We start from the raw sequence: 12,840 nt of genomic DNA on the forward strand, positions 1-12,840 counted from the left end.
AGGGAACAAGCAGCCTGACCCCGCCAGAGGGAACAGAGGCCATTGAGGTCCCCACAGGAGGTCTGGAGTAAGGGAGGGTGTATCCCATGAGCAGTGCCAGCCTGGTCCCCTGGCACTGCCCAAGGGACACCTTGACACTGCCCACCAAGCATTGGGCAGTGCCAAGGAGGCAGGACCCCAGGGGGGACAAGGCCTATATGAGGGCAATCAGTGGGGGTTGGGGGGGTCCCGCTGCCACTCTGCATTCGGAATTGGTGACAGAGAGGGAGGACAGTGATCAGAGCTGACCATCCGGGTTTTTTGGGGGGGGGGGGGGGGGTGGAGGAAACATCAGGGCTTGCCCGGAAAGGTCCGGGAGGCCAGTGATCACGGGGTGGGTCAGAGGGGCAGCGATGCGGGGTTGCGAGACTGGCCAGCAATCAGGAGGCCAGCAGTGTGGGGCCACTGTTCATGCGCCAATCTCCGCTCTGACAGATCGGCGCATGTGCAGTGGCCCACTCAGCACTATGCTGCCAGCTTCTCCAGCAGGAATAGACCCCACCTTCTGATTTTTAGAGTGAATCTCGCTAGGGCACTCTACATTGCTGAGAGTGTGGGAGGTTCATTCTGAAAATCACACAAAAAAAAAATTGGTGGGAGTTATTCCAGTTTTCACGTGAATTCGGCAGTTAGAATTGTTGTAGGAGAATCGTCCCCAGGAATTGTCTATGATGGACTGGGAAACTTTACTGAAAGGAAGGACAATGCACAGGCAATCACAGGCATTTAAGGAATGAATAGGTGAACTCCAGAAGTAATTTATTCCTCTTTGGTGCAACAGTGGAAAGGGAACTGTGGCCAAACCAGGGATTACAAGGGAAATCAGAGATAGGATTAGATTCAAAGATGAAGCATACAAATTGGCAAGAAAAAGCAATAGACTTGAGGATTGGGAGCAGTTTAAACTTCAGCAAAGAAGGACAAGGAATTGATTTAAGAAGGGAAAATAAAGTATGAAAATAAGCTAGCAGGGAACATAAAAAACTGACTGTAGACGTTTCTATAGGTATGTAAAGAGAAGATTGACAAAAACTAACATAGACCCCTTACAGTCAGCAATGGGAGAATTCATAACAGGAAACAAAGAAATGGCCGAGGAACTAAATTCGTACTTTGCTTCTGTCTTCACAAAGGAAGACATGAATAATGTACCAGAAGTTCTGAGACAAACAACTTTTAATGATGAGCTGATTAGCAGCAGTATTAGTAGAGAAATGGTTTGAGGAAAATTGATGGGATTGAAGATGGATAAATCTCACGTGCCTAATAATTTTCGCACCAAAGTAATGAAGGAAGTGGCCCTGGAAATAGTAGATCCAGTGCTGGTCATTTTCCAAAATTCTTTGGACTTTGGACAGGTTCTTACAGATTGGAGGATAGCTTACGTAAGCCAGCTATTCAAAAAAGGAAATAGAGTGAAAACAGGAAACTAGACACCAGTGAGCTTAACATTGGTACCGGGGAAGTTGCCAGACTCCATGATCAGGGATTTCATAGCTCAGCATTTGGAAAGCAGTGGTATAATCAGACAAAGTCAACATGGATTTGCAAAGGGGAAATCATGCTTGATGAATCTATTGGAATTTTTGAGGATGTAACTAGTAGAGTTGACTGAGGAGAACCTGTGAATGTGGTTTATTTAGAGTTTCAGAAGGCTTTCGACTAGGTCTCACATAGCAGACTACTATGTAAAGTTAAAGCGCATGGGATTGCGGGTAGTGTCTTGAGATGGATAAAAAGCTGGTTAGCAGATAGGAAGCAAAGAGTTGGCATAAATGGGTATTTTTCCGATTGGCAGGCAGGGACTAGTGGGGTATCACAGGAACCCCAACTGTTCACATTATATGTTAAAGATTTGGACGCGGGAACTAAATGTATTGTCTCCAGATTTGCAGATAATACAAAGTCGGGTGGGAGAGTGAGCTGTGAGGAGGATGCAGAAATGCTTCAGCGTGATTTAGACAGGCTGTGAGAGTGGGCATATGCATGGCAGATGGAGTACAATGTGGATAAATGTGAGGTCATCCACTTTGATAGCAAAAATAGGAAGACAGATTATTGTATGAATGAGTGTAAATTGAGAAAGGCCTGACCAAAATGAAAGGCGGAGCAGGCTCGAAGGGCCAAATGGCCTACTCCTGCTTCTAGTTTCTATGTCTGAGCCCCTCCACCAGAATTAAGTCAGGGTGGGAAGGCCTGTAGTCAGACTCCCCCCCCCCCCCCCCCCCCCGCCCCAACCATGAATTGATGCCCGTATGTGGGCAACTAACGACCATGTAAGAGTATCATCGTGCCACTGCTGATAACCCAGTGGTGGGCAGGCCTGTTGACATACAATGTGCACAACATGTGAAACTGTGCAACCAGTTGGTGGTCTCCTGGGGGATGGGGGAGGGTCTCTTCTTCAGACACTCAGTGACTGAGGGACATGACATTGGGAAAGGGTTTCGGGGACTAATGAGAGGCACAACACCGCCCACACTGCTAAGCCCGCCACATCCCTCTCGCAGGGATTCACACCCTGCAAAATCTCTGCTGCTATTACTTACCTGTGGCTTAGGTTGCTGGCCACTGATTTTTCAACAGCTCTTGGTAAGTGGGACCACCGCCCCTGGGGAAGGCCTGCTGCTGGCTACTTAAGTGCCTGAGTAGCACTTAATTTGGGTGAAGGCCATCTTGGAGGAGGAACACGGTTTCTTCACTGCCAGTCCTCCAGCCAGCAGGCAAGATCCCCAGATCTGCCATAAAATACAATCCTTAACCTGAAGTGACTTGCCATATCTCTATTCAATTGCATCACCACCTTCTCAGGCCAACCAGGAATGGAAAATAAATACCAGCTTTGCCTGCAACACCCCTATTCCAAGAACAAAGATGCATTCACTTAAATAATTGAAAAGAAATTTTGACAACACCCCATTGGGAATTTTTTTTAACGAGAAATGAACAAAGAGTGGCTCTGATAACATTTAACTGTTCTGCTTTGCTCAGAGTCAACTCCAGAAAGATACAATCAGTGGGCCACATCAATGGTGTGCACAAGTGTCCTTAAGTGACTGAGATCTGACGTCTGTCAGAAAATGGGGTGGGAGAGGGGTGGAGGGTGAAAAGGGAATGATGGGAAGGCACTGTGAACATTGTTCAGGCAGATGGGGAATGGATCTGGGATTAATAAGTAGTGTGATAGAAAATGTATTCTACAAAGCGTATGTAATATGATAATAAAGCCTTTCTTAGAGCACAAATTCATGATTTTATGACACATGACAGACAGGACATTAAACCAACTAGAAATCGGTTCATGTAGGTGTTCAGTTACTGAGTAAAACTGACTTCTCCATTACTGCAGTGAAAGCCTGCACTAGTCAGGAATTAACAAAAGACGGTGGATGATTTGCTTTGTTTAATAATGGATTTCTTCTGCATCACTCATGGGAATTCTTAGATTTGAAGTTTGAATGTCATATTCAGCTGCTAACCTTCTCCTTAGAAGGCTCACTTATTGAGTTAAGTTATTCCCATCGATCAAGAGGTTATTTTGGGTTCAATTATTGTTCTTGCTGGAAGTTCTTCTGGATTGGAAATTACTCAACTTTACTTGACTACATAATTTTCGCTTCTGAGGCAAATAGTATGTTGGAAAATTTCCACGCTCACCGCATCCACCCCGAAAAATGACCCAGTTTTCTCTCTGACATAGATCACAAGCAAGCGCAGGAGCAGCTGAGTGCCGAGGGGCTGTTCTCATCATTCACCTTGGTGCTCTGGGACTTTGTCTCAGTTGTTAAATAATAGACCCTCCAGACCTCACCAGTTGCATTCCATCAACCCGCCCCCCCCCCCCCACTATCCACTCCCAATGCCCCTCCATGCCAACCTATGCCCACTACACAGCACAATGGCCTCCATGTCAACTTACTGCCACCCCATAGCCCCAACAAATGCCCTTTGCTCTTCCATCTTCCATGCCAACTGAATCAATATCCACCATGGGAAGACTTCAGGAGCCATGTTGAGATGAAAGAAAATACAAATCTAAATATCTATTCAACACTTTATTATAGCAAAACACCCCATTCATGAAAGCGCATTCACATTTCTAAAATATCCTGACGTACTTAACCCTTTATAAAAAAACAAACAAGCTTGTATTCAAAGCCCCCCACCAAGAACAGCTAATACTTTGATAAATACTTTGAGCTGTCAAGCAAACTGTGACCTTAGAACTGCACTGCTGGAATAATTGTAGATTATGGAAAGCAGCCAAGCACAAATAAATTATGATGATAGCCCTTGGGGTAATGTCAACAAACAACTATTGTAACTGCTAGAACAAATGTTTTTAACTCTCACTGACTGGACACAGGCAGGTTGTTCTTTAATTTCTTTGTAGAGCTTGATTTAAATAACATAACTTGAGTGTTTTAAACGCTCATTGACACAGGCAAATCATTTTTTGGGGATTTAAATAGCATCACAGCTTGACAGTTCTATAGAATACATCCATCCTTCATACACCTCCTATCTAAATTTGTTAGTCCCTCACTGTGGGAATAAGGTTCTTGCTACAGTGAAGATGGGGTCAGTTTGAACTCAGTACTCAGAGATGTGCCCTGCTCCAATTCCCCTCCAGGTGAAAATGGAATCTGTTCAAAATGGGGACGGGACTTCCAAATCAGGGACTTGGCCATCACTTTTAAAGCTCCATGGTGTCTCCGTCGATGAAAACCTGGCCCCACAATTTGGGCAGAAGGTATATCATCACAAGATCATAAAAGACTGTAAGAAAGGGCTGTCTTTGGTCCTCATTTTCTAAATGAATTAAAACTAGACAATTTTTTAAAAAAATTATAAGTGTCACCAGGAATGCATTCCCTAAAAAGTTGGTGGCAGCTGGTTGAATGATAACTTTTACAAGGGAATGGAATGCTTACTTGGAATGGATAAATTTACAGGATAACACAGGGAGAAGCGGGGGGGGGGGGCGGGCCTCATTTCAAAAAGTTGGCACATGCTTGATGGGCTGAATATCCTCCTTCTGTGCCGTATCATCCTATGATTGTCATGTGCAATGTTTGGACTGTGATGAAAACCTTGAAAACTCCAGTTAGGATTGTATATTGGACCTCAAATGTTGAGCAGAGGATTTTATTGGTGAATGAACTACTTAAAGTATTTATAGAATCTGCCAGGTTCTGAGTAAAGCTAAGTATGAATAATGAGATAAAAAGTCATGGTGACCAGAAGGCCAGGTTTCACTGGATTAACAGCTCTCAAGCAACTACAAGCTCGTATTGGTTATGCTAGTTAGAGTCAAAGGGCAATAGGCTGATCACCTTAATCTGGCATTACTGAAACAGGTCTCGGCTGTGAGTGGACATCCAGGACATAGCCCTACGTAAAATGCTGGGAGTCACATCCCCCCCTTTCTGCAGCAGAAGACGAGCCTGCGACATCCGTGGGGTCTCGAGGAGTTTGGTTGCTGGAGGGGGTTTTGGATGCTGGGGAGAAGGTTCGTGCAGACATGTGGTGGACTGAGACAGAGATGAGGTCACATTCAGCAGCTGCTGGAGATCTTGTTCAAGAAGCGGGGATAGAAAAGAGCGAGTGAAAGAAAGGAAGGAGAAAAAAGAGACAGAACATACAAATAAAGTTACAGTCATGCTCGGCAACATTCTTTTTTGAAAAGTGCACGAAATATGACAAGATGAAAGAGTGGTAAAGGAGTATCCGCTAGCATTTAAAAAACAAATTAAACTAAATGTGCATTGTGTAAGAGTGAATATATTAAGCATACACCACATCGGAAATGAAAATGGAGCCTTTTTTTTACAGGGAATAATAATATACCATCTCTAATTCAGGTGGATGCCATTTGTGCATGTGATTCACTTACCTGAAATTTAAGATGTGAATACTGATTACACCATCTGCAATTGAACTACTGCAGTGCAGTCTACATCCTGCTCAATTAGAAATATAGCACAACAGCTATGAACAGCCAAATGCAATTAAATTGCCAGTATGCAGTGCAACTGAACTGAATTAAACCTATCTGTAGGTTATTTCATGAACTTCGATTTTCACCTTCATTGCTAGCAAAGGAACTGTCTATACATTTACATTAATGGAGGGTGGGACAAAATAAAGAAAAATACTGGTTTTAAAATGTATTTTGATGCCTGGATTCCATGTTCTATTTTTGTCATTGGTTTACCCAGGATTAGACGCCTCAATCATTCACTTTTTTATATTTTATGATAAGTGAATGAATGAATTTTTAACTTTTGTCGATTATTAAATATGATTTCATTTGTTTAAATTGACCACAAACTGCTGGATCTTTCCCCAGGCAGTAAGTGAGTCTTTTGAATAGTTTAGAGTCAAACAAATGATTAGAAGCAGAAGTCTAACTGCATGACTGTTAGTTGCTGCTGTTGGGTTACTCTACAGTGAGTTATGTAGGTTTATACAAGCAATTTTTAAAATGTATTCTTCCATGGGATGTGGGCATCACCAGCAACACCAGCACCTGTTGTCCTCTGGTTCTCGATTATTTCACCAATGGAATAGTTTAATCCTTTTCTATTCTGTCCAGAGACCTCAAAAATTTGAATAACTTTACCAAATCTCCTCACAGCCTTTTCTTCTCCAAGGAGGACGGTTCCAACATCTCCAATCTATCTGTGTAACTGTAGTTCCGCATCCCTAGAACCACTCTCATGGATCTTTTTTGCACCCTCTCTAATGACTTCCACAAGTGTGGGGCCCGAATAGGGCACAATATTCCACCACCTGTCTATGCCAATTTGAAGTCTTTCACTAACCTCTCACAGTTCACAACACATCCACATTTTGTATCATTCTCAAATTTTGAAATTGCCCTGTCCGGGTCATTTATATGTATCAGGAAGAACAGGGATCCTAGACTTGGAAACCCCCCAAAAACCTTCCTCCAGTCTGAAAGACAACCATTAACCACTACCCTGTTTTTCCTGTCACACAGCCAATTTCACATCCACGTTGCTACTTCCCTTTTTATTCTGAGTTCTAACTTTGCTCACATGCATGTTGTACAGGACTTTATCAAATGCCTGTTGGATGTCTGCGTATACATCAACAACATGACTTTCATCAACCCTCTTTGTTACCTCTGAAAAAAACATCAGAAAAAATTATTCTAAATAATTTACCCTTGACATGTTCATGCTGCCTTTCCTTAATTAACCCACATTTGCCCAAGTGTTCAAATCACTGGAGTGGGAACTGAACCTGCAAACTCTGGTTCAATAGCAAATGTGCTATCACTAAGCCACAAGATCATACTACAGTTTTGCTTTTCAGGATACACCACTTGAGCAGCTTTTTAATCTGTATATTTCCGTATTTTGCCTCACCAGTATTTTTATTGTTTTTGCCCCACTCTCGCTTGGTCAATCAGTGCTCTTCAGCATTTTCCAAACAGGCACGTAACCCTATTTTCAGACTTTTGTCAGCACTTTTCTGTCACCCCATCACAAGAAGGGACAAATAGTTGTCAAGTTGATTTTCTTCATTTCTCATTGGGAAGTCACAAAGTGGCATCACATGTTAGTCTCCTCTAACAGTGCCAAATAATCTTCCCTAACTCAAAAATACATTTATTTGCATTTTAACTTTTTTTCTCAATAAAATGTATTTGATTGACTTGTGCTTCTATTATATCTAGAGGAATTTCTTTATTAAAATACGAATGGTACCATATATGGCATTTATAATGAATTTCTAGAGCCAGCAATTGAAATTGCAATGCCTGGTTCATGCTTGACGGATCAGTGATATTTTATTAAAGTAGAAAATTCACCTTTAGGCTTCCCAGTTGGGTGCGATTTCTTTGCATTCATCATGGCTTGCTTCTTTTGAACTTCTGTGATAGCAAAGCCTTGAGAAAGAACACAGCATTACAGATGAGCACAGTGTTAAGATCAAACATTTCCCACTCAACAATACTGGAGTTTGTGAAATAGGCATCTGATTGTCAAATCTGGAGAAAAATTGACCTATCACCAATGGAGCAAAAAGTCTTATTATTTACAGTGTAATTGTATTAACTGGGAAGTCTGATTTGGTCATATTTTTCTGTTAATAGGCGAGTAACAGATTGGAGAATGATTCATCTGTGATGAAGTGTAACAACTCTGTGGGGAATAATTGGAGGCAATCTCAATGGTTCATGGTTGGCCTCAGTTGTGGAAACATTTACATTACAGAATTTTGGATGCTATGTACTCTTATGCCCACTTTAGAATGGGGCAAACGGGTAATACCAAGTTATTCTGCTGCTCTCTGCCTCTGTTCATTGGAAAACTGGAGGTCTTGCATGCTTAAAGTCATGTCATAGAATCATAGAAGCCCAATGGTGCAGAAGGAGGCCATTTGGCCCATCAGGTCTGTACCGACTCTTCGGCAGAGCATCTTACCCAGGCCCACCCCACGCAGTTACCTCACTAATCCCCCTAATCTACAAATCTTTGGACACTGAGGCCAAATCCACCTAACCAGCATATCTTTGGATTGTGGGGGCAAACCAGAGCACCCAAAGGAAATGCACGCAGACTTGGGGAGAACATGCAAACCTCACACAGGCAGTCACCCAAGGTCGGAATCGAACCCAGTCCTTGGTTTTGTGAGGCAACATTACTAACCACTGTGCCACCCTCTGTGCTGCACAAACTGTTCTATAAGCATCTGAACAACAAACAAACTAAAGATTCTGATGAAGAGTCATCCAGACTTCAAACATTGGGCAGGTATTCTCTGGCTCCCAGCTGTGTGATTCTCGGTGGCAGGAGGTGGGGCTCCATTCGCTGGTGGTGGAATTTTCTAGTCCCACTGCTGTCAATGGGATTTCCCATTGAAGCCACCCATGCCGTCAGGGAACTCATGGGAGCAGGTGCTCTGCCGGCAGGACCAGAGAACCCCACCGACGTGAATGGCTGGAGAATTCTGACCATGAGCTCATTTCTCTCTCCACAGATGCTGTCAGACCTGCTGAAATTTTCCAGCATTTATTTCAGATTCCAGCATCTGCTGTAATTTGCTTTTATTTAAACTAAAGGACTGTTCAGTGAATTCCTTGAAATCCTTTTATAAATTGACTTCACACAAGTTACAGTTACATCCAGCCAGTGTGAAGCCTAAATCATAAGTGAATATCTCTTTCCTAAAATAGAATCCCTACATTGCAGAAGGCTGCCATTTGGCCCATCGGGTCTGCACTGAACCTCTGACAGAGTATCTTACCCAGCTGGTCTTCCAATGCTACCCAGGGCTCCTACCATCTTTCCCTGATCCCTATGGTCAGTGCAGTCAACAATAGTGTATATACAGTGTAGCTGGACCAATCCCTACCCAACGATTTTGACATCATTTGCATTTGAAAGAGTTAAACGATTTTAGTTGAAAGGTATCCTTTTGCAAAATAAAACACCAATCGAGGAAAAGCAAGACGGATGAGTAGTTGGTGTGCTCCAGTCAGGATAAGAAATTAACTGAAAAGTGTCTGTTAGCAAAATAAGCCACCAGCCTGGGAAAGAAGAACGGGTGGGTAGCCAATGTGCTCTGGTCAACATAAGTGAGACAAACAAACTACCGGCTATGTAGGTAATTCAGAGCCTTGAGCCTGCTCCGCCATTTAATACGATCATGGCTGATCTTGTCTTGGCCTCAACTCCACTTTCCTGACCGGTCTCCATAATCCTTCAACCCGTTACGAATTCAAAATCTGTCTATCTCTTCCTTAAATTTACTCAATGTCCCGGCATCCACCACATTCCGGAGTAAGGAATTCCACAGATTCATGACTCTTTAAGAAAAGTAGTTTCTCCTCATTTCTGTTTTAAATCTGCAATCCCTTATCCTAAAACTATCACCTCTTCTTTGAGATTGCCCCACAAGAGGAAGCATCCGCTCCACATCAACTTTATCAATACCTTTTATCATCCTATGTACCTCAATTGGATCTCCTCTCATTCTTCTAAACTCTCGAGAGTGTGGGCTTAAACTGTTCAATTTTTCTTCATAAGACCAACACCTCATCTCTGGAATCAATCTAGTGAACCTCCTCTGAGCTTTGACAAAGGGTCATCTGGACTCGAAACATCAGCTCTTTTCTCTCCTTACAGATGCTGCCAGACCTGCTGAGATTTTCCAGCATTTTCTCTTTTGGAACCTCCTCTGAACTGCCCCTAATGCCACTACATCCTTCTGCAAATAAGGGGAATAAAACTATACACTACTCCAGGTGCAGTCTCACCAATGCCTTGTATATTCGCAGCAACACTTCTTTACTTTTATACTCTATTCCTTTAGCTACAAAGGCCAAAATTTCATTTGATTTTCTTATTACCTGCTGTATCTGCATACCAGTTTTCTGCGACTCATGCATGAGGACACCCAGATCCCTCTGCACCAAAGCATCCAGAATTCTCTCTCCATTTAGATAATACATTTCCATTTTTCTGACTAAAGTAGATAACTTCACCTTATCCGCGTTAAACTCCATTGGCCACATTTTTGCCCACTCACCTAACTTATCTATATCCATTTGTAAATTTCTTACTTCCTCATTGCAACTTACTTTCCCACCTATTTACCTCTTTAATCTTATTGACCCTGTGCCAATCAGCTCATGGCTCTGGAGATTATTACCTACTTGGTCTAAGTCTGAGACATGCATTTCGCACATCATTGTGAGTGTCAAGATTAGAAGTGGAGAATGGTACGTGTACATGACTAACTGTATAAAAAGATGACTTTGGTGTAAATCGGCCGAGCCAGTCTTGGATTGCCTAAGATTGTTTCTCCCTTCGTATGATTGGAATGAAGCTTTGAAATCTGTTCCTGAGTCTCTTCTGGCGGTGATTGAATTAGAGGCCTAGAGCAATACAGCACGGAAACAGGCCCTTCAGCCCATCCGGTCCATGCTGACCAGGGTGCCCTCCCAGCTAGTCCCAATTTCCTGCGTTTGGCCCATCTCCCTCCAATCCTTTCCCATCCATATACATAGCCAAATGCCTTTTAAATGTTGCTCTTGAACCTGCCTCAACCATTTTCTCTGGCAGCTCATTCTATATACGCACTATCCTCTGCATTAGGAAGTTGCCCCTCAGGTCCCTTTTAAATCTTTCCCCACTGACCTTTAACCGATGCCCTCTAGTGAGGGGGCACTACCCACTGCAGGCACACTCACTTCAATATTGATACCATTGGGACCACTCACTGCCACCCAATTTTCCCATCATTTCTGCTGCTGTAACAACATAGCAGGAACATAAGAGCTTTCTGGCTAATTTTAACAGCAGATATTATCCAAAGATCCTATTTGGGAAAGTATTGACTCATGCTATCTATACTTTTAAATCTATATGCACTTACTCCATGAAATCAGTTTCTGGTGAAGCCACATCTTGCATGTTGTTCACAATAGTAAGGGTGGATTAGGTTGAATCTGTTCTACTGAGAACTGTGCCTATAATTTGCACCCGGATCAAAAGGCGCACAACTTTATAATCCAGCATCTGTATTTTTAAATGAATTTGTGGGACATGGGTTTCATTGGCTCAGCCAGCTTTAAATGCCCATCCCTAATTGCTCTTGGGAAAGTGGTGCTGAGCTGCTTTCTTAAACTTCTGCAGTTCCTAAGGTTTAGGTACACTCAGTGCTATTTGGGAGGGAATTCGACACAGCAACAATGAAGGAACAGCAATATATTTCCAAGTCAGGATGGTGAGTGACTTGGAGAGGAACCTCCAGGTGGTGCTCACAGGTATATGCTGCCTTTGTCCTTCCAGATGGTAATGGTCATGGGTTTGGAAGGTGCTATCTATTAATAGTCAATCAGCCCAGTTCTAGCCTCCAAAATGTTGTCTCCTCTCCCTTTGCTGTGAACTGGACTCTTTCCCTCCTTACTTTCTTCATTAAATCTTTCTGTAACTGCAATCTGACTGAATAATTTTAAAGGGCTGATCTATACCAGTTGTTAATTTGGGCATTTCAACATTTGTGTCATTTCAAATCTGCGCTGGTTCAGCTTCATCCTTTTCATGTTGTCAGCAGACTTTAAAGATGAAACAAAATGACTTACAAAGGACTTGGCTTTTTCTTAAAATTGCAAATGATGTCAAAACTTGATTAGAGATGCGTGACTTTTCAAAGAGGAAGCATGCTGAGACGCTGGGCTGATTTTGCCCTAAATCTTTCTCAACAAGTTCAGCTGAACGATCAGACTCAATTCCACCCATTATTTGGGCCTAGTTTCTTTCCTGGGCCTCATTAATTGGATGAGATGAATTCTTGGTGTGTAGACGAGGAGGGCAGCATGGTGCTACTGCAATCACAGGACACTGAATTAAAAGGGGCAGAAGAGCATCAAAGATGTCAGAGAAACTTTAAGGAGCCAAGGTCCAGTGTTTGGAGCTGGGAGGGAGGGAGCGCTACCCATTGCAGGCTCACTCACTCCAATTCTGATACCATTGAACCATTCACTGCCACCCAAATTTTCCATCATTTCTGCTGCTGTACCAATATAGCAGGAACATGGGAATTTTCTGGCTAATTTTAGCAGCAGATATTATCCAAAGATCCTATTTGGGCAAGTATTGACTTGTGCTATCTATACGTTCAAATCTGTGTGTATTTACTCCCTGAAGCAATTTTCTGGTGAAACTAGGTTTTACATGTGATCAACAATAGCAAGGACAGATGAGGTTGAATCTGTTCTACTGAGAACTCTGCCTATTTTTCAAAGCACCTTTAGCAATT

At 42.7% G+C, this 12,840-nt stretch overlaps 1 protein-coding gene across 2 annotated transcripts in view; it reads right to left on the minus strand.

Annotated features, from left to right (window-relative positions):
* The window catches only part of LOC144491379 (uncharacterized), a 448,762-nt gene that overhangs the window by 10,213 nt on the left and 425,709 nt on the right, over positions 1-12,840 (minus strand). Inside the window, exons 14-15 of one of the 2 annotated variants that reach the window (XM_078209110.1) lie at positions 7,883-7,960; positions 5,376-5,614 (exon numbers count right to left, since the gene is read on the minus strand). In XM_078209110.1, coding sequence (XP_078065236.1) covers positions 5,388-5,614; positions 7,883-7,960 — 305 coding nt within the window. In that variant the 3' untranslated portion in view covers positions 5,376-5,387. Of the gene's footprint in view, positions 1-5,375; positions 5,615-7,882; positions 7,961-12,840 lie in introns of those variants that run through there. The other variant, XM_078209111.1, reaches the window with a different exon arrangement.

This window comes from Mustelus asterias, chromosome 3 (genome assembly GCF_964213995.1).
Source record: "Mustelus asterias chromosome 3, sMusAst1.hap1.1, whole genome shotgun sequence".
NCBI classification, from domain to species: domain Eukaryota; kingdom Metazoa; phylum Chordata; class Chondrichthyes; order Carcharhiniformes; family Triakidae; genus Mustelus; species Mustelus asterias.